Source organism: Myotis myotis, unplaced genomic scaffold (genome assembly GCF_014108235.1).
Source record: "Myotis myotis isolate mMyoMyo1 unplaced genomic scaffold, mMyoMyo1.p scaffold_m19_p_15, whole genome shotgun sequence".
Taxonomy (NCBI): domain Eukaryota; kingdom Metazoa; phylum Chordata; class Mammalia; order Chiroptera; family Vespertilionidae; genus Myotis; species Myotis myotis.
The window spans coordinates 31,976,073-31,997,034 of NW_023416319.1; the positions used below are offsets into that span (position 1 = coordinate 31,976,073).

Consider the following 20,962-nt stretch of genomic DNA (forward strand, 5'->3'; position numbering starts at 1 on the left):
CTTGCCCCAACCAGGGCTGGGGAATGAACCTGCAACCCAGGTACATGCCCTTGACCAGGAATCGAACCTGTGACCCTTTGGTGTGAGCTAATGCTCTAATCACTGAGCAACACCGGGCAGGGCTACACTGGCCAGGGTTATATAGACCCTTTTTATACGGGCTTTTATACACACTTTTATCTTCTTCTTCTCAGTTCCCACTGTCTTCTTCCGAGGAACCAGAGCTTCATTTCCTGAGCCTTTCTGAAGCAGTCACCTGACTTCTTGTTTGCTTCCCTTGGCTCCCACCACACAATACTTTCTTGGTTTTCTACCTACTTTTCCACCACTAACCCTTCTTTTTCCTCTTACTCATTTACTATAGCTATTTCCCAGAATTCAATTTCTAGTGTGTTTCATTTCTGTTTTCCCCCTAGTCCTTTGGGGAGTTATTTGTATTTTATAGTTTCAAGTTCATCTTCTCATATACTTGCTCTCAAATCTGTATTTCGATGCCCATGTCTCTACCAGTAGGTCTTTAATCCATTTTGAGTTAATTTTGAAACCTTATATGTTTGATAACCTCAAACTGTATATGTCCTCAACTCATCATCTCCTCTCCAAAAGATCATCAATATTAGCCTTTATCCCAGTCACTCTCTCTCATAAATTTCAGTTCAAACTTACTCCTCTTTTTTCAATTTCTTTATCTAATTGTAGTTGAGTTCCCTTGCTTCTTTTTTCAAAAGATTTTTCTTTGTGTTTCTAGTCCTGTCATCCTTGTACAGGCCCTTGTAATCTTGGCCCTAAAAACTTGTTTCCCTTTCTCTATTTTCTCTTCATCTACCATCCTATGTCCCTCTATTAGACTAATTTGTTAATCAATATATCATTGTCACGCTACTACTTTCATGATGAAAACCTCCTCTAATTGCATTTAGGCCTAACTTCATATTTCTAGACCTAGCAGTCAATGTCTTTATTTGATCCCAATACTAGCTGTATTCCTTGTTAGTTTCCAATAGGAAACTTAGCCTCCTGTGGAAGATTTCATGCTGATTTCCATTTCCTTCAGTTAGAAAATTCTTCTATTCCTGTTCTAATGGGAATGCTTCCCTCCATTCAATTTCTATTATCTGCAGGAAGACACTGGCGATGAGGGACCCAGGCTTGGAATTCTGGGGCACTCCAACTCTTGAGAAGAGAAGCTGGTGATGGGGAAGACCCAACTACCAGGGGGCCATGGAAGCCAGAGGCGGCGCGTGTTCGTGAAAAGCACAAGGCCCACAATCAAAGGGCTCTAAAAACCTCACGGAGGATAAGGAGCGGATTGGGTTTGGTAATCAGGAAAGCTCAAGCGTGACATTGGTGAAAACCGATTCTGCTCGTGCTGAAAGCAGAAGCCAAGTTTTAATGAGCACACACGTTCCTGAGGATGAAGGACTGAGCAGTGTGAGCAGACTGCCTCCGACACGGATTGTCAACGCAAGGGAGGGAGCCCATGGTGAAGGCGAGGCTCGGAATTCGGAGCTCCAAGGAGGAGCAGAATGCGAGGGCAGCATCGGATAGAGGAGGCGCCTTTTGCAGTAGGAACTGAGTAGGGGTGAATGCGTGCACGTGCGGAGGATGAGACATTCGTATATTTGAGAAGAGAATGGAGTCTGTAAGAATAACAAGATCAGCTGCAGCCCATTACAAATTCCTGCGAGCGCTTTATGAGCTCATTTACTACCCCCATTTTACAGATGGGGTACGCCGTGGTCAGCATCTGGACCCGGATCAGCCTGCAGAGACCGATTCCGGCCCCTGGCGGCGGGCAGCCGGGCTGCGGGGTGGCGGTCAGCGGTGAGTCACCGGACCCCGCCCGGGGCTGGCCGCGGGGACAGGGCTGGAACTACACTTCCCAGTGTGCCAGGCGGGGCGGGGCGCGGGCGGGGAGGGCCCCGGCTCCTTCCCAGAAGCAAAAGCGGAAACAAAAGAGTCTCGCCGGCGTCCCCGCCCGCACACTCGCGCACACTCGCGCTCGGGCGCACACGGAACTGGCACGGGCGCCCGGAGCGAGCCAGCGAGCGGCGAGCCGGGGACCCCCCGCGCGGAGCCAGCCAAGGAGCCAGCGAGCCGCGCCCGCGACGACCTCCGCCCCCCGAGTCCCGCAGCCGCCCCCCGCCGGCCGGTGTCCCCGCCGTCCTCCCTGACCCATGGCGCTGAAGCGGATTCAGAAAGTGAGTGCCGGGGACAGGCCCGGGGCAGCTGGGCGGGCGGCGGCCCCTTCGCTCGCGGGCGCGGGCGGTGGTCTCCAGCGACGCACCGGGAGGGCGCGGGATGGGCGAGTGGGCAGGGGCGGGACCCGCGGCGGGAGACGCGGGCCGGGCCAGCGGGCGCCGGGCAGGTGAGGCGGGAGCAGGGGCAGGGGCAGGGGCAGGGGCAGGGGCAGGGGCAGGTCCCGGTCCCGGTGCCGGAGGTGCTCGGGGGCAGGGGACCCGCTGTGCTCGCGCCGGACCTGCGCTCCCAGCCCCCGCGGGGAGGCAGATGCCCCTTCGCCTCCAGATCTGCCCGGAATCTGTGCTTCGCGGTCACCGCTGGGCTTCTGCCCGACACGGGGCTCGTTTCGGCCCCTGTCACACCGTGTCTTCTCGCTGTTTCTTATTAAGCCCGTTCCCCTTCTGCTCTTGCTTCCCCGGGCTCCCGGGGAGGGCAGGGGAGGTGTGTGGTGGGCCTGCAGCCTGTTCCCTCGGAGCTGTTGGGTTTGTTCTCTCTCTCCTTTGCGGTTGGCTCTTGCTCGGATACCAGAATGGGCTGGAAAAGCCCGTTTGGGGCCGAGAAGCCAGGAGAAGCCTGCTGCTCCTTCTATTTTGGTGCCTCTCCTGCTGCCACTTTAGGTCACATAGCTGTAGTGAAAACATAGTTGCTGGTACACAACAAGATGACCTCCTGGCTGTGATTCATGGCGAGGCAAGCCAAACAGGTTTCCTACCCCCCCTCATGATAAAACTTATATATAAAGTTCAAGACACAACAGAAACGGGCACAAATTAGATTGCTTGATGCTTTGACACATGGGCACAGAATGAGGAAGAAATGTATGTATTCATTCAAGAAATATTTATCCATTCCAGCTCTGTGTGAGGGATTGTCCTCTCGCACAGTATGTATTGCTGCTGTTTCCAATGTGAACATCTTACAAAAGTGGGGTCGGAGCATTTTCTTTCTCTTCAGTTTTATTTCTTGTTATCGGTCTGTTCCCTTAACACAAGTTTTAGGTTTTACAGTTCATAGTTCCTGTTCCTGTGGAGAACGTTGAGAATTTTTTTTTTTTTTAAATTGCGTTCAGCGAATTAAGCCAACAGTGGACAGCATGCTTTGTCAGTGGTTTCAGAAGAAATTGATGCCCACCAAAACATTTTATCAACTTTTTCTGGCATGAATCAATAGCGCAGTGAACAGAGATGTATACGTTCTATTTTCAGTCACCACTGGTGGCATCTTCTAGTACAGAGGACAGCAACTTTTAGACCTAGTCAGTTTTTGTTGTTGTTCAAACCTGTGGATCAGTGTTATTTTTTTGTGCCATTTAAAGGTCCTCTTACTATAAAACATAGCTAATAATCAGCATTTATTGATGAATATGTTATCTGGTTTGGAGATGATGCAGTTACACATTTTTCCCCCCATATAATTAACCGTAATTTCGAAGCCCCAGCCGGAATTTTTGCCAGGCCTTCTATACTTATTAATGATTATGTCATATCGGCTGACACTTAACACACATTTTCCCCAAAAAGTTGTAAAATTCCATTTCCTTTTTTTCCTAGATATGAGAATTTTTCATAAAGACTTTGCACATACAATAGCTTTTAAATAGTATAGATTTTGTCCACAGTAAGTAGACCTTCAAAGAAAAAGGACGCTATTTGTAAATACCATACAGGCTCATTGTTAATCATGCTGAGCCGGTGGATTTGACTTGTATTTATAATATGTCATATGCCCAAACCGTATTTTTATAGCTATTGGTTATTATTAGTGACTGATTTTAAAAATCACTTAGAATTGATGTCAGTCCTGCAAAAATTGATATTTGGAAGAAGAAATTGGGGACCATATAACATCACATCTCTATGTGTTGTATTTTGGCATTCCTTTTCTGTTATCAGAAAACTTGCCTTACACAAACCGCCTTTCCTTTAATCTCATGTTCCAACCATTTCCTCAAACTTGAGGGGGCATTATTCTGTTTGATACCCTACTTTTCCTCTCCCTTTACCCCCCTCCTTGATTCGAAGCCAATTCCAGGGCAGGTGTGTTGTTTGCCATTTGCACAGTGATGAAGCCCTCCTTGATATCATCAGCATACAGATTCTTGTTTGAACCTTGCATGTCCCCACAAAAGAAGATACATGTTAACATTTAGCGCTTCTTTATAAGCGTTTTAAAGTAACACTGTCAGATACATTCCAGGTCATGGCATGATTTTTCTGTACATAAAGTGGCAGACATTGGAGCTGTGCATAACCTTGGACAACTCTGCAGGGGTGGGTGGAGTGGAAAGGAAGGGAGTGGAATGGAGGGCGGGGCAAGGGGCACAGCTTCTAGGGTGGTGTATATGATCACTTTTGGGACATTTTCAGGCTGTCCCCACTGCAGCAAATGGAGAGAAGTTGCATCCCTCAGATGGGTTGGGGTGAAAGAACGTTGAGAACCGGAGATGTGCTAGTCTACGTACATTATTCAAAGGCCTGGAGCGGAGGAGTACTTTGTCTAAGTTAATCTCTTAAGGAGTGATTTGACTATTTGAGAATGTTAAAATGTTTATGACTTCATAGCTCTTCACAAGCAAATATTAAATATGCTTGAATTAAAATTGTATATCCAGTATCTACAAAGCATGTGTGTATCAATGCTTAAAGTACATTTTTATACTAGAGTATATGCTAAATGATTTAACGCTCTAATTTGGACATCTAGTGCCAGTTTCGCATGTCAGCTTATAAATTTACACATCCATGCCCTATTTTTAGATCCAGTGGAACATGTTATCACAGTCACCTAAATCCCTAAAGGGAAAAAGTTTAAACAAAGTCTGAGGAAAGATACCTAAAACAAGTCTGAAAAAAAGAGGCAGTTTCAGCTGGCCATCAATTATTTTCTAGAATTAATTTCTAAGTGTTTGTTCTATAAATGCTGTTTTTAAATCTTGATAAACTCTTTTGGAAATCATTTTAAAAATCATTTTACATCACAATACTTAATGTTTTGAAAACCAGAAAGGAAAAAAAAAGGAAATCATAGTACAGACATTGTCATTGTCCTAGCATATAATTGACCCTTGAACAACATGTGTTTGAACTGTGTAGGTCCACTTATATGCGGGATTTTCTTTTTCTTTTTCAATAAATACTGTAATGTTTTTGATCCACCGTTAGGGGTTCATGGATGTGCAGGGCTGACTGTATGCCATTTTATATAGGGGACGTGAGCATCAGTGGATTTTGGTATTGTGGGGGGTTCCGGAATCAATCCCCCGCGGATATTGAGGGACAACGTAAGTTTTGGGAAAGTCAGAACTCATGTGTGTATTTGATTTTCAAATGCCCAGGGTTTGGTGCTCCTAACCCTTGCATTGTTCAAGGGTTAATTGTATTTCCTTCTAGATTATTTTTTATTTGCTAAAGAAGTTGAATTAATGTCCATGATATGATATGATAGACTGTTGCCTTTTTGGTCTATCTTTTGAAAAGTGAAGCAAAAGTTTTGTTCTGCAAATAGAGCAACATATAACTATTCCTTAATGTACAGTTCTGTCCCTAAAATGAAATATTTGTTTTTTAAAATAATAAATTTGACTTAAAATATTCATAAACATAGATTATAACACAACTTTATAAATTTTTTGAGCTGCTGAATTGTTTTGATTAGTATAATTCCACATTAAACTGTTAATATCAGTGTAGAAAAACCTTAGGATACCTAAAAACAACAACAAACCCAGCGCTCTCTGGATGGAGCTTCAAATAGGAGAAGATCTGGTTTCTATTCCTGGCTCTGTGTGTGACTTTACTGGCTTGTTTCCTTGTTCATACAGTGATGCTGCTGATAAGTACAATTACATTGTATGATACATAATCTTTACTCTGTGCTAGACACTGTTTTAAGTGCTTGACATATATTAATTGGTTTAATCCTTAGTGGGTCCAAGAGGTAGAAATGATTATTACCCCCATTTTATAGATGATGACACTGAGATGTTGAGTCATGTACTCAGAATCACAGCAACACTAGGTTTCCAAACCAGGCAATTGGCTCTATCGTCCACGTTCTTAAACATTTCAGTACATAACTTCTCTTACTCAGATGGACTTATATCTCTTGTACTTAAATTGAAGGACATGCAGTCAAATGAGTTTATGGATGTAAGTGCTTTGCAGACTGTTCTATTCAGATGTAAAGCGGTATTATAATTAAGACCTTGGCATATTTAATCATTCTCTCTGGCTCATCACTCAGTATGTTGATTATACATTGTAAATCTCTGTTCTGAAGTAATGTACACTGGGTCTTTTCACATGGTGAATAAATAATATAACTTGGTTCACTTTGTTCCATCACTTAAAATTTTTCTCCTCCAAAAGGATTTAGAAAAGATGTTCTGTCAAAAGCATCATTTTCTGTGGGGTTTTCATGTGAGGAAACTGTTTATGAATTTATATAGCTGTTTAGTTCCTATGGTGGCTTTGAGTAGTAGTCAACTGTTTAGATTGCACATGTATGTTAGAAAGACTTTCAGATTACAAGGTTAAATCTAAGACTCTAGGGTCTTCCAATAAAGAAGGATATAATTTCAAAAAATATTTTTTAAAGGAGTAACATACTATTTATGCTTCTTGGTAGATAAAAAAAAAAAGGAGGGGGAGGAAGTGTTCTTTTTTTAGAAAGCCACCATGTGACTTTTTCTGCATTTAAATCTTTGCAATTAAACTCCGTCTTTCGTCCCCCTTCCCCTGTACCGCGTACTTTTCTTTAACATAAAAAAGGTGTAAAAGGACGAGATAGCCTATTAATAGTTAAGAAGTTCTGAGGTTCCTTCTCTGTGGAAATAAATAGCATAGATCTAAGTAAGGTTGTTTTATGCTTGCTTTAGGAAGCCAAGCACATATTAGAAAAACCAAGGTTAGCAGGATGTGGAATTGCCTTCAGAAGAGCAGAGTAGCATCCTTACTCACTTTAGTTCCCTGAAAAAACACAGAGAAAACATATTTAATGAATGCCACTGATCAAAATGGCAAGACTAATACTCCCCATCAAGCTGAGTTAATGGTTGTCTACACTCTCTTATCCCCCAACCCCTTTCTAAACAGTGGATGAACTGATATTTTATTTAATTAAAACAGGTATTGAGATACGGCCCTTTCTCTTACCCCTGTGATGCTGGAATAAAAAGTACTAGGATATATAATAGAACCCAGATTTGAAAGATTGGGGGTTGGGGAGGGGGGTCCTCCGGCCACCTCAGAACATCTGCCTGAGGGCCGAAGAGGTTCTCTTTCTGGCCTGTCTTAGTCTAGCTGGCCTCTGAGAAGCTGAGGTTTTCCTGCATTTAATTTGGTTCTGGGTGACTCTATGAAGCTTCAATTACAAGCTTCAAGTAGACAGTAGTAAGAGGCACTGTGTTCCAGGAGTTGTCCTCAGTGTGGGGAGGAGGCCACCATGCTGAAGCCTGCAGAGTAGTGCTGCCCATCAGCTCACCACCACGCGCTGTAGCTTCTGTTCTTGCCTCTTCCCAGATGTGTCCCCTACTGCTCTCTAGTCAGATTATCCTGTTTGTGTGGCTGTCTCCTCCTTCAGTGACACCAGGTTGCTTATTAGAGTCCTAGTCTCCTTTCAGATTTAGGAAACCCTTTCCAACAGGGGTGAGGTGGGGGGACTGTTTTTTTCTTTTTTCTTTTTTCTTTTTTTCTTTTTTGGTTAGTCCTCACCCAAGGATATTTTTTCATTGATTTTTAGGGAGAGTGTAAAGAGAGGGGAAGACCGTGAGAAACATCGATGTGAGAGAAACACATGGACTGGTTGCCTCCTGCACGAGCCTTGACCAGAGCCCTAGCCAGGGAGGAGCCTGCAACCAGGGTACGTGCCCTTGACCGGAATTGAACCTCGGACCCTTTGGTCTGCAGGCCGATGCTCTATCCACTGAGCCAAACTGGCTAGGGCTGGTTCTTTCATCTTAACCTTCAGTAATAATAATCGATGGTTTTCATTCCAAGTGGCCACCCTCCTTATGTGAACAGTTTGGATTGTTCTAGAAGGAACCAAGCAGATCTGGTGGCTGGGCCCATTCTCCTGGAAACCAGTAACACTCTGCCTGTGATGTTGCTTCCCTCGATATGTGTTGTATTTTCATTTTTATTTAGTTAAAAATACTTTCTAGTTCCCTTTTGACTTCTTGTTCAGCCCTTCGGTTATTTAGAAGTATATTATTTATTTTCCAGATATGTGGGATTTTACAGATAGCTTTCTGTTATTGATTTCTAATTTAATTCTCCTGTTATCAGAGAAGATCTGTTATCATTTTACTCCTTTCAAATGTTTGAGACTTGTTTTATGGCCCAGAATATGGTCTGTATTTTTTTTTTTATATATATACTTTATTGATTTTTTACAGAGAGGAAGAGAGAGGGATAGAGAGTTAGAAACATTGATGAGAGAGAAACATCGATCAGCTGCTTCCTGCACGCCCCATACTGGGGATGTGCCCGCAACCAAGATACATACCCTTGACTGGCATCGAACCTGGGACCCTTGAGTCCACAGGTCGACGCTCTATCCACTGAGCCAAACCGGTTAGGGTTGGTCTGTATTTTTTTACTTAATAATAGTGCCCTTCAGGTGCTCAACATAGCTTTTGAGTGAATAATATTAAATAATTTCTAGACTTCATCTTACCAGTTTCTGGTTGCTGTCTATGGGGCCTAGGTTATTTCTAAGGAATGAAGGCCACACTAAGGTTTACACCTTCCCAGTGTCTTTTTTGCACTTTTATGAGCTTCCAGAACAGGGTGACAAGTCAGTTTAGTGGATCACAAACAGCATTTTTAAAAATGGAATGTAAAATAGTAGTGCTTTGGGTGTAGTAAGGGTGGTGTTATCTCATGAAACTTTTTTTAAAAAAAATACATTTTATTGATATTTTACAGAGAGGAAGGGAGAGGAATAGAGAGTTAGAAACATCGATGAGAGAGAAACATCGATCAGCTGCCTCCTGCACACCCCCTTCTGGGGATGTCCCTGCAACCAAGGTACATGCCCTTGACTGGAATCGAATCTGGGACCCTTCAATCCGCAGGCCATCGCTCTATCCACTGAACCAAACCGGTTAGGGCGTGAAACTTTTGTTTTAGTTATTTATGAATTGCTATAAGGAAAGTTTGAAAATCACTGTTCCATACATAAGTTCCTTTGTTAAAATCAATATTGTCAAAACACATTCCATATATTTATACATATATGTATATATAGAGAGAAAATGAGCATATTTGTACACACAAACACACTTACACTTATATACTTACATGGATACATACGCTTAATGTAAAATGTTCTGGCCTTAGGAACATTTTTGTTCGATACAAACTGTCAATGCCAATTCCTTTCTACTACATGTAGCAGTAGTTTACAGTTACTGATACAAACTATAGTATTCAGGAATAGTACTGGGTGATACTAAGAGAGATTAATTAATTTATTATGCTTATAAATGACCATTATATGCCAGTTATTAGGACTAGAGCTATAAGAAGTGATACTATCAAATATTTGCTAAATATTGGCAGGTTTGTTTGTGTTTTAAGTAGGTTTAAAGAAATAGCCTGTTAGCTTTTTTTTCTTTCGTTTTCTTTTCTCTTTTTTTTCTGAAGCACCACCTTTCTTGGTCACTATGAAGTAAATAGTAACTTTTGATAATGTTTCATTCAAAACGCTGTATGCTGCATGTTCTGTTATGTGTCAAAATTCTATTATGTGTTTTGAAAAGTTTTATGTAATTTCCTATCATGTTTTTCTTGCCTCTCAGAGGTCTTTGAACACAAACACACTCCTCAGGAACTTAGGAAGTAGTGTTCATTTCTAACCCTTTAGAAGGTTATAAGGCTCCTGGGAAAGATAAAAAAGAACTCCTTTTCATTCCTTCACTCATCACACTTTTGTCTCTCTTGAGCGTGGCTGGAAATGTGCAAATGACCGTAATTCAGTACTGGAGCCCTGTTGGCTCTCATGTTGATTGAGAATAATGTGCTCTAGTTATTATAGCCTTCAGGTGACTATTGTTTTGGGTGGGAGCAGTGCTGCAGTGCAAGTCAGATGGTCCTGGGCCTTTGTCCTAGATTTAGCTTTGTGACCTTGGTCATGAAACTCACTGTCTTTATTTTCTTGATCTAGAAATTTAATGAACTAGATAATTCGTGTGGGTTATAATTTTAGGCACACCTAGATAATGTTATTTGCTATTTGTTTTTGTTCAGCCAACAGCAAAAATGATCACAAAATAAACATTGAGCAGTGGCACTGTGTCTGCTGCTGTAGGAAACTTGAGTTAAAATTCTATTTACTTTGAGATGTCAGAATTGAAATAAATGTTGACGTCTTAATGTATAAGATTAATGAGTCCGTAACGATGTATTGCTCCCTGATTAAAGAGCAATGATTTGTGATGCAAATAAGGTATATTTCTGTTTTTGTACTGGTTACATCCTTTTCTAATTCCATTTAGCTTCCATCTGTTTCACAGGTGTCTTTTCTACTTGAAAGATTGTTTTATTCATATATTTAGACAACTGCCATACAAGTTAATGCATTTATGGAGCACTTTTTGTATACAAGGCCTATACAAAATGAAATGAGATATATAGAAAAGTAAGGTATAACATAACCAGCATTACCTAAGAAATAGAAAACAAGGGTAAGAAGAGTCCCATAACAACTATGCAGCTTTAGGAAAGTGCCACAAGGAAAATACAACATCTTTGAGCAGGAAGGAAGTCAAAGGTGGGAGAGACAAAGTTATTTGGGGAAAATAAGGAAAAATTCTATGGAGAAGTTGGAATTGGGTTTGGAAGAAAGGGTAGCAATTTTAAAGACAGGACAACCAGGTTCATAGAGAAAGCTACAGAAATGACAGCTCTAGAGAGTATGTGGTTTATTTGGGAAGAAACAGATAACCCTGCTTTTGGGAATAGTAGACCATAAAAGTTTATACTGTGGAAGGCCTTGAAAGATCCATGCTGAGAAATGTGAACTTAATGCAGAAGTTTGGGGAAGCCAGCAGAAGGTTTTTGAATAAGGAAGTAACATTCTTACCGTAATCACAGTGTAGGGATGCATTCTTGCTATTTGTGATTATAAATTTGATAAATGCCATGAAAAGGGAAGTGTAGCATAGTACTCTGGTAATATAGCAGGGACCCTTTGAAGGGGGTCAAGGAAAACCTACTTAAGGAAATGATGTTTAAGATGGGACATGAACGCCTCCACTGCCGCACATTGCGTCGCTGACGCCCGCCATGTTCCACGCCGCCCCCCTAGTGGTCAGCACAGGTCTAACTTCCGGTCAAACTCCCGCCCATGGAGACAATTTGCATATTAGCCTTTTATTGTATAGGAGGATATCTGTGTGTGTGTGTGTGTATTTTTTTTTTTAAAGAAAAACATTGAAAGTTTTTGACATGGTACTTTAAGAAGATGATTTTGACCACAGTATGTTGTTGGTAGAAGAAATATAAGAGGACAAAGGGTCAGTGAAGATGTCATTGTATTTGTTCAAGTGAGATTTAAAGAGGGTGTGAGCTAGGATGGTGGCAGAGGATATTTGGAAAGAGGGGTATGTGAGAAAAATAATAGTGTATTTGTTCCACATAGCCTTTTTGAATTGGCCTGACCCACCCAATCCTTGACTTTAGGTCAAGTCTCTAGGCTCAGTGGTCTGGGCAGTCTCTTCAGACTCTTTCTCCAGTCTGTCCCAGACACTATAATAGTGTCTCTCTGGTTTGAACCTTTGTCTTGTCTTAGCCTGAAATGTGTGTCCTCTGGCTTTTCTCAGACTCTTCTGCCCTTTGGACCTCGATTTTTTTTTAAATTTCTTTATTGATTAAGTTATTACATATGTGTCCTTATCCCCACATTACCCACCCATCCCTCCCCCTCCACTCATGCCCTCACCCCCCTGTTGTCTGTGTCCATTGGTTAGGCCTATATGCTTGCATATAAGTCCTTTGGTTGCTCTCTCCCCTTTACCCCTACCCTCCCCTACCTTCCCTCTGAGGTTTGACAGTCTGATCGATGTTTCTCTGTCGCTGGATCTGTTTTTGTTCATCAGTTTATGTTGTTCATTATATTCCATAAATGGGTGAGATCATGTGATATTTATCTTTCTCTGACTGGCTTACTTCACTTAGCATACTCCTCTCCAGTTCCATCCATGCTGTTGCAAATGGTAAGAACTCCTTATTTTTTACCGCAGTGTAGTATTCCATTGTGTAGATGTACCTCAGTTTTTTATTCCACTCATCTACTGATGGGCACTTAGGCTGCTCGATTTTTTTTTAATACTTATTTTTTAAAATATATTTTTACTGATTTCAGAAAGGAAGGGAGAGGGGGAGAGAGAAACATCAATGATGACAGAGAATCCGATTGGCTGCCTCCTGCATGCCCCACATCAGGGATCCATCCCACAACCCAGGCCTGTGCCCTGACCGGGAATTGAACCGTGACCTCCAGGTTGTAGTAGACCTCGATTTTTCTATGGGGTGGGCTTACTCCTGAGACCCTTTCAGTGAGAGGGATCTGGATGGAAGGAGAATCTGAACACCTGGTTACTGATTAATGTGAGGAGGAGGGAAGGCAGGGTGGGACCTGGAAGGAAGAAGGAATCAGATGGTGAGTCCAAGGTTTAGAGTTTGGGTTACTGGATCAAGTGCATTTTTACTATAATACTTAATAAAGTAGACTCAAATACAGTTTTTATTGAAATATCCTGGATTTGTGTAAGGTGTATTTTTATGTAATTTCTGTGATGGAGATCCTAGATAATAAAAGGCTAACATGCAAATTGACCAAACGGTGGAACAACCAGTCGCTATGACACTCACTGACAACCAGGGGGCAGACGCTCAACACAGGAGGTGCCCCCTGCTGGTCAGTGCGCTCCCTCAGGGGGAGCACCACTCAGCCAGAAGCCGGGCTCACCGCTGGCGAGCGCAGCGGCAGTGGCAGGAGCCTCTCCCACCTCCACAGCAACACTAAGGAGGGCGCAGCATAGGCTGAGGGACCCCCAACCAGTGCATGAATGTTGTGCGCCGGGTCTCTAGTATTATATATAAAAAGAGCTAATTTGTCCTGACCGGTTTGGCTCAGAAGATAGAGCATCAGCCTGCAGACTCAAGGGTCCCAGGCTCGATTCCGGTCAAGGGCATGCACCTTGGTTGCGGGCACATCCCCAGTGGGGAGTGTGCAGGAGGCAGCTGATCGATGTTTCTCTCTCATCGGTGTTTCTGACTCTCTATCCCTCTCCCTTCCTCTCTGTAAAAAAATCAATAAAATATATTAAAAAAAAAAAGAGGTAATTTGAGAATCTTCTCTTTAAAAGGAAGCCATGTTTTAAATTACGGGCAAACCCTAGCTGGTTTGGCTCAGTGGATAGAGCTTCAGAGCTGCAGACTGAAAGTTCCTGGGTTCAATTTTGGTCAAGGACACATGCCCAGGTTGTGGGCTTTATCCCCACTTGGGGGCGTGCAGGAGGCAGCCTCCCATCATTGATGTTTCTATTTCTCCCTTCTTCTCTGAAATCAATAATATATATATATATATATATATATATATATATATATATATATATATATATAAATTACAGGCAAGATAGTATTTGGGGAAATTGAAAAGTCACCGTGGCTGCCGTAGAGAGCACCGGGGGAAAGTGGCTACAGGTCTGAGGCATTGGGAAGGTAATGTCTCTAATCCTAACCTCAAACCATTGTTCTAAGTTGTGCTCTCTATAGTTCAGATTCAATAGATACTAATTTGATGTGCAAACTCAATAGTGTCATTGCTTCCTCCATCTTCTTTCTTTTGTGTGGAATTCGGCTGCATCATCATCATCATTATTATTTTTAATAGACAGTCTTTTCCAGAGATATTGGATCCAAAGAGGCAGTGAAGCTGCCAGGACCAGTTTGTTGAAGGGAGTTTGGTTCCTATAACTTAATTAATTGGATGTCGTCAGCATTTTGAAGTCTTCCAGGAAGACTCTACATGGTTTAAAATAAAGATGTTCTTTACTTCAAGGCCTTATAGAGGGTCTGTGTTTGGAAACATTTCAGGCCATTGTTGAACATCTTTCTATTTAAATAGCTCTAGTCAACTGGATAAGGAGATCAGAGTCTGAGCTGTAGGCCCATGAAATGTTTATTTACAGACAACCAAATATAGCTCATATGTCCCTTTAGAGACACATAAAAAATGCAGCCCAGTAAGAATCACTGCCTTGTTTTAGGAGTTTTGATGGTTGTGTCATATTAATTAATTGCCTGTTGAGCCAGGATTTTTGAAATAATGCCTTGATGTGCTTTGGATTTAGTAATTTAGATTATGGACTGTAAATCATTCGCTCTGCATGGGCTGTTAAACGTCCTTCCCACACACCCAGTGGGCTATATAGTCTTACCTACTGCAGAGATGTAGACCTTTTGAATCCTGAAGCTACAGAACAACAAAGCATTTTCAGTGTGGTCAGCATAGTTTTTTAGAGAATATTTACTGGATAGTGTCATACGAAGTCTGATGGTAAATAAGGCCGCTCTGACTTGTTAGCTTTCATTCTCCACTGTTCAGATTGGACTGTTACCCTTCTGGGAGCTGAGAGATTAATGCAGGCCTCTCTTCTCTGACATTCCCTTCTTTGTTTCCTTTTATTTGTTTACTTTCTTTGAATTAGACTGCCTCATCTACTTTTAGATTTTAAGTCCCCAGAGGCAGGGACTGTGTCTAGGTTGGTTTTATGGAGAACACTCAGCATATTGTGGGGGGTGTTATAAACATGCCATCTGTGCCAATTTAAAATTCAGTTTCAGACCTTTCAGTACTTTTCTTTGTGTTTATCTGGTTATAGAAATCTGAGCTAGAACAGTCCATGAAGTACACATTTTTGAGGACTGACAGTGCTTTTATGGTCCCAGTTCTAATTCAGGGACAATAACTTATAATCTATTTTTAATTACTACATCATATATATATTTTAAAATTTAAATGCCCTATTAGTTTTCTATTTTATTTTATTTGAATGTTAATCACGTTAGAATAGCAAATTGCTTCTCTGACACAGACTGCTTTTGTCTGGGGCATACTTTCTCCACTTTGATGATAATTATTGATTGATCTATGTTTAGGCATAAGGTTGGTTGATTTTAAGTTTACTTTATCTCAGAGAAGAAGAAATTGGATCAGCTATGTATTTCCATTTTAGATTTTAAAAGTCACTAGAAATAAAACAGATACACACATACACACACAATATATGTACATATACACAGTGTGTTTACTATAACAAGTCCTTTTCCTATATGGATTTAGAACTAGTCTCATTATTTGATAGCCATCTTTGACAGTATATGAATTCTACATATTTCTTTTAAGTATGTACCTGCCTGTAGAATTCTGGGTCATGGAGTATCCCTATGTTCACATTTAGTGTTAACGGTCAAACTTTTCCTCTTCCACCAGCAGCATGTGAGAGCTCCAGTTGCTCTACATCTTTACCAAGTAGTATTCCATTCTGTAAATGTACTTTCTACTGTCTTTTTCTTTTAATTTTTATTGAATTTATTGGGGTGACATTGGTTAATAGAATTATATAGGTGTTCAATTCTATAATATATCATCTGTATATTGTATGGTGTTCACCACCCAAAGTCAAGTCTCCTTCAGTTACCATTTTTCCTCCCTTTACCCTCTTCTACCTACCCCCACCCCCTTCTTGCAATCACCAAACTGTCATCTGTGTCTTTAAGTTTTTTCTTTCTTTCTTTTTTTTTTTATTTTGCTTAAACCATTCAACTTTTTCAACCAGCCCCCCAGCCTCCCGTCCTTGGACAGCTGTCAGTCTGTTTTCTGTATCTATGAGTCTGTTCTATTGTGTTTGTTAGTTCATTAGATTCCACATATAAGTGAAAGCATATGGTACTTGTCTTTCTCTGACTGGCTTATTTCACTTAGCATAATACATTCCAGGTCCATCCATGCTGTCACAGATGGTAAGATTTTCTTATTTTTTATGGCTGAGTAGTATTCCTTTCTGTAAATGTACTGCAGCTTTTTTATCTGCTCATCTACTGATAGGCACTTGGGCTGCTTCCAAACCTTGGCTATTGTAAATAACGCTGCAGTGAAGATAGGGGCGCATACATTTTTTTGAATTAGTGTTTTGTGTTTCTTCAGATATAGTCCCAGAGGTGGAATTACTGGGTCATAAGGCAATTCTAGTTTTAATTTTTTTGTGTGGTAACTCCATATTGTTTTCCACAGTGGCTGTACCATTTGCATTCCCACCAACAGTGCACAAGGGTTCCCTTTTCTGCACACCCTCGCCAACACTTGTTTGATTTATTCATAATAGCCATTCTGACAGGTATGAGGTGATATTGTGCTTTTAATTTGCATTTCTCTGACGATCAGTGACATTGAGCATCTTTTCATATGTCTCTTGGTCATCTGTATGTTCTCTTTGGAGAAGTGTCTATTCAGATCCTTTGCTCATTTTTTAATTGGATTGATGTTTTTTTGGTGTTGAGTTGTATAAGTTCTTTATAAATTTTGTATATTAACCCCTTATCAGATGTGTCATTGGCTGAATATGTTCTCCCATTTAGTGAGTTGTCTTTTCATTTTGTTGATGGTTTTCTTTGCTGTGCAAAAATCTTCTGTCTTCTTCATTTTAATAATTCTGTTGGATATGTGGTGGCATAACATTTTGGTTTTAATTTGCATTTCCTTGATGGCTCACGAAGCTGAGCCACTTCCGATAAGTACTGGGTGGGGCAAAAGTAGGTTTACAGTTGAGAGTATGCAAAAACAATCTATTCCTGTATTATTTTCAATGTTAACAACTGTAAGCCTACTTTGGCCAAACCCTGTGTATGGGCCATTTGAATAGGCACTTTTATAAAGTGCCTATTCAAGTCTGCCTTTTAAAAATTGATGTGCAGGAATTCTTTTTTGTCAGATACATCCTATTTGGTGGCTTGCCTTTTCACACTTTAAATGTGTCTTTTAATGAACAGATGTTCTGAATCTTAATCAAGTCCACATTTTCCACTTTTCTCCCATGATTAGTGTACTTTGTGTCCTCTTTAAGAAATCTCTGCCTTCCCAAAAGTTATGAAGATATTTTATGTTTTCTTTCAAAAGCGTTATTTTTTTACCTTTTATATTTAAACCTACAATCTAGTTAGAATTGATTTTTTTGTATGATTTGAGGTAGGGAGGAAGGTCAAGGTTCACTTTTTCCCCCATATGGATACCCAGTCGCCCTAACACCATGTACTGAAAAAATGTTCCTTCTTCCTTCACTAGAATGTCATTGTCTTTACTTTTACTTTTTGAATTCCACGTTTGCCATTGTTTTCTTTCCATTCTCAGCACATTGATGAAATCAAGTTAAAATAAGTGCTTATTCTCCACTCAGATGTCAAACACTATCACTTGCTTCTACATCAAAAGTGCTATGTGTTCATTCAAAACAGTGATACCATCCTAGGTTGGGCTTAAAGGTTATGTTGTCTACTTCTTTTTTTGTGTGGTTTTCAGTAATGGAGCTTTGTCGAGCCCCAGAGGGCCCCACTCATATTGAGGTTTGTTTGAATGGCACCCCTTGGAATTGGCGCACACAGCCTGTGTGACAGAATGCAGCAGCCCTGAATGCTATTTGTAATAATTGGCAAATACAAAAAAAAAAAATTATTAACTTTTACTGTGCTCCAGCAATCTACCTGCTAACAAATACGGGTTGTTTTTATTTAAGGTCGGTATTGTGTAGTGTGGGTAGAGTAGGAAATGAATTCTGAGGCATCCCGTGTGGCTTTTCAGAATTGACCATATCTGATAACTTTACTTTTTAATGTTTCGTATTTGTGTGTATTTTTTATTTAGAAGGTAGTTTGTGTCAGTGGAGGTGTTTATACCAGTTTTTTACTGCATCACATTTCTATCCTAGGGGGAGCTTTCTTTCCTGGATTCCCAAGTGTATCTGAACTGTAATGAACACATTCAAATGATGACCCTTAGGGTTTATAGCTTCTCTTACATGTATTTTCTTGGAGATACAATTACTTTTAAGTTTCTAAGAATCCAGAGGGCCTCTTTCCTATACCTTTTAAATCACATCTTAGAAAGTTATGCCCCACCCACCCCCGCCCCCCAAATCAGTTCTCCTTGAATTTCATGTCCAGTTTAATCATCAACAAAATGTGCCTGACCAGTGATTTGTGAGAATGTTTATTAGCATCATAATCGGATACAATTAAATAAACCTCTGCAATATAGGGGAGTGTAGAGTTGGGATGAGAGTATAAATCAGAATCCTGATCCCTGTTAGGAAGGATCTGGAAGTGCTTCATTAACTTCTGCGATGGTTAGTACAGCTGCTTAAACTGAGCATGGAACAACAACATCAACAAAACTTCTCTGTGTCACAAACTGCAGCTCTGTCACCAAGGATTGCCGGTGGTTGGAAGATTGGGTCAGCTCAGCACAAACCCCTAACTCCTCTAAGAAAAGCAACCCAAAGCTGTGTCCTGAAAGCAGGTCACAGCATCCTAAGTAAACAATAAAGACGGACTATTTAGAGTCTTGAGGTCTTCTAAACTGGAAAAACCAAAACAAACATTTCTAACAGAATCTCACACATTCTGTAAATTGAAAAGAGTTGTGGCAATAGCATGTATTTTATTTTTAAGATTTTTAAAAATTATTTTGAGAGAGAGAGAGAGAGAGAGAGAGAGAGAGAGAGAGAGAGAGAGAGAAACATAGATGTGAGATTGAAACATTGACTTCACAAAAAGGTTCTCAAACATTTTGGTCTGTGGACCCCCCTTATATTAAAAGTATTGAGGGCCCCAAAGAGTTTGTATGGGTTATAGCATTAATGTTTGCCATATGAAAACTAAAAACAAATTTAAATATATTTAGAATTTAGAAATAATGATAAACCCATCACATATTAACCTAAATAACATTTTTATTAAAAAGAACTATATTTTCCAAAACAACAACAAAAAAGTAGAGTTGCATTGTTTTATACCTGTTCAGATCTCATCATTAGGTTTATAGTGACAGTTGATATGATATTCACACAACATTCTTTAATGTCAATATATAGAGATTTTGCTCATTCTCTTTAGTGACTGCACAGTGTTTCCTAATATGTTTATCTCATAAAACCTTTCCTTATTGATGGACCTTTAGGTTATTCTCAGGTTTTCATAATTATACAAAACACCTCACTAAACATTCTTATGTATGTATCTTGGGCTATTTGGACAATTATTACTAAGAGGTGAAATTACCAGGTCAGAGACTTTCAAAGACATCTACTTTTACATTCAGTGTTACTATATCATGTCATTAAACTGGAAAATGCCACTGTATACTCATGAGATATTGGGAATGAAAGAGGCAGATAACCTCTTAGTTTTATTATGAAATTAATTTTGATCTCACAGACCTCCTAAAAGTGTTTTAGAAAACCCAAGAGGATTCTTTGGAAAATACTGGGCACGTTTGTGAGGGGGAACCCAACTGAAAGTGTAACGTTGAGACAAGATAATGAAAAGACTTAACGTTGGTTGAGTTTGATCTTTAATATGCAATGATGAGCCACTTAAAATTTCTAAGTAGAATAATGAAATGAATAGAGTTGTGCTTTTAAAAGATTATTATGAAAGTAATGCATAGAGTAATGGGAAGCAGTTATAGTTGAAATATAATTAATTTACTATGGTAAGCAATGTAATGGATATTGAAGTAAATATATTGTAGTACTCTTCATCTGACTATATAAGAGTCAGAAAGAGAAGAATCAAATCAGTGCTGCCCTAGCTGGGCAGTTCAGTTGGTTGGAGTGTTGTTCGGTACGCCAGTGTTGGGGGTTCGATCCCCAGTCAACACATATACAAGCATCAACCAGTGAATGCATAAATAAGTGGAACAACACATTGGTGTTTCTCTTTCTCTCCCTCTCCCTCTCCCCTTTCCTTAAAATCCTATATAATAAAAGCCCAATATGCAAATTGTCCCCTGGACCAGGAGTTCGACCGGGGGCAGGGCCGGTCAGCCAACCCTGCTCCCGATCAGGCCCCCCCTCACCCCATCGGCGCAGGCTGGCTGGACCCCACCAGTGCACGAATTCATGCACAGGGCCTCTAGTCAATAAATAAAATAAAATAAAAATTCCTGAGATTTTGAGCCGGTGACTGGGAGATTAGTATTTCATTAATAGATATAGGGAAAGAAGCAAGTTGGGGAAAGAAAATAATGAATTGTTTTAAACTATATATAAAGCTTTATATTATTTTTTATTTTGAAATAATTTTAGTTTTGCAAAAATAAGTTTTTTTTACCCTATCCCTAATCCAGTTTGGGGTCACGTGTTAGATTTAGTTGTGTGTCTTTAGTACATGTATCCTCTAATCTGTAACAATTCCTTAGTCTTTCCTTGCCTTATGAAACTTTTTTAATGAAAGAGAAGATGCTTATAGTATATGTGATTTTTAAAAAAAGCAGTATCATTTCATCTCTTTTAAAACACACAAGGGCCTGAATAAAACCATTATTTTTTTAAAATGTTAAACATTCATTGTAAAAAACTGAAACAACGTAGAAGACGTAAATTAAAAGAGACAACCCACTCCCAGAGATAACTGCTGTTAATAATTTGGTGCGTATTATT

The 20,962-nt window shown here is 40.3% G+C and overlaps 1 protein-coding gene across 3 annotated transcripts in view; it reads left to right on the forward strand.

Moving 5' to 3' along the window:
• Window positions 1–1,946: 1,946 nt before the first annotated feature.
• UBE2D1 (ubiquitin conjugating enzyme E2 D1) overlaps window positions 1,947–20,962 on the forward strand; it is a 38,304-nt gene continuing 19,288 nt past the window's right edge. Inside the window, exon 1 of one of the 3 annotated variants that reach the window (XM_036336790.1) lies at window positions 1,947–2,201. In XM_036336790.1, coding sequence (XP_036192683.1) covers window positions 2,178–2,201 — 24 coding nt within the window. In that variant the 5' untranslated portion in view covers window positions 1,947–2,177. The remainder of the gene's footprint in view (window positions 2,202–20,962) is intronic. The other 2 variants (XM_036336789.1, XM_036336791.1) reach the window with 2 other exon arrangements.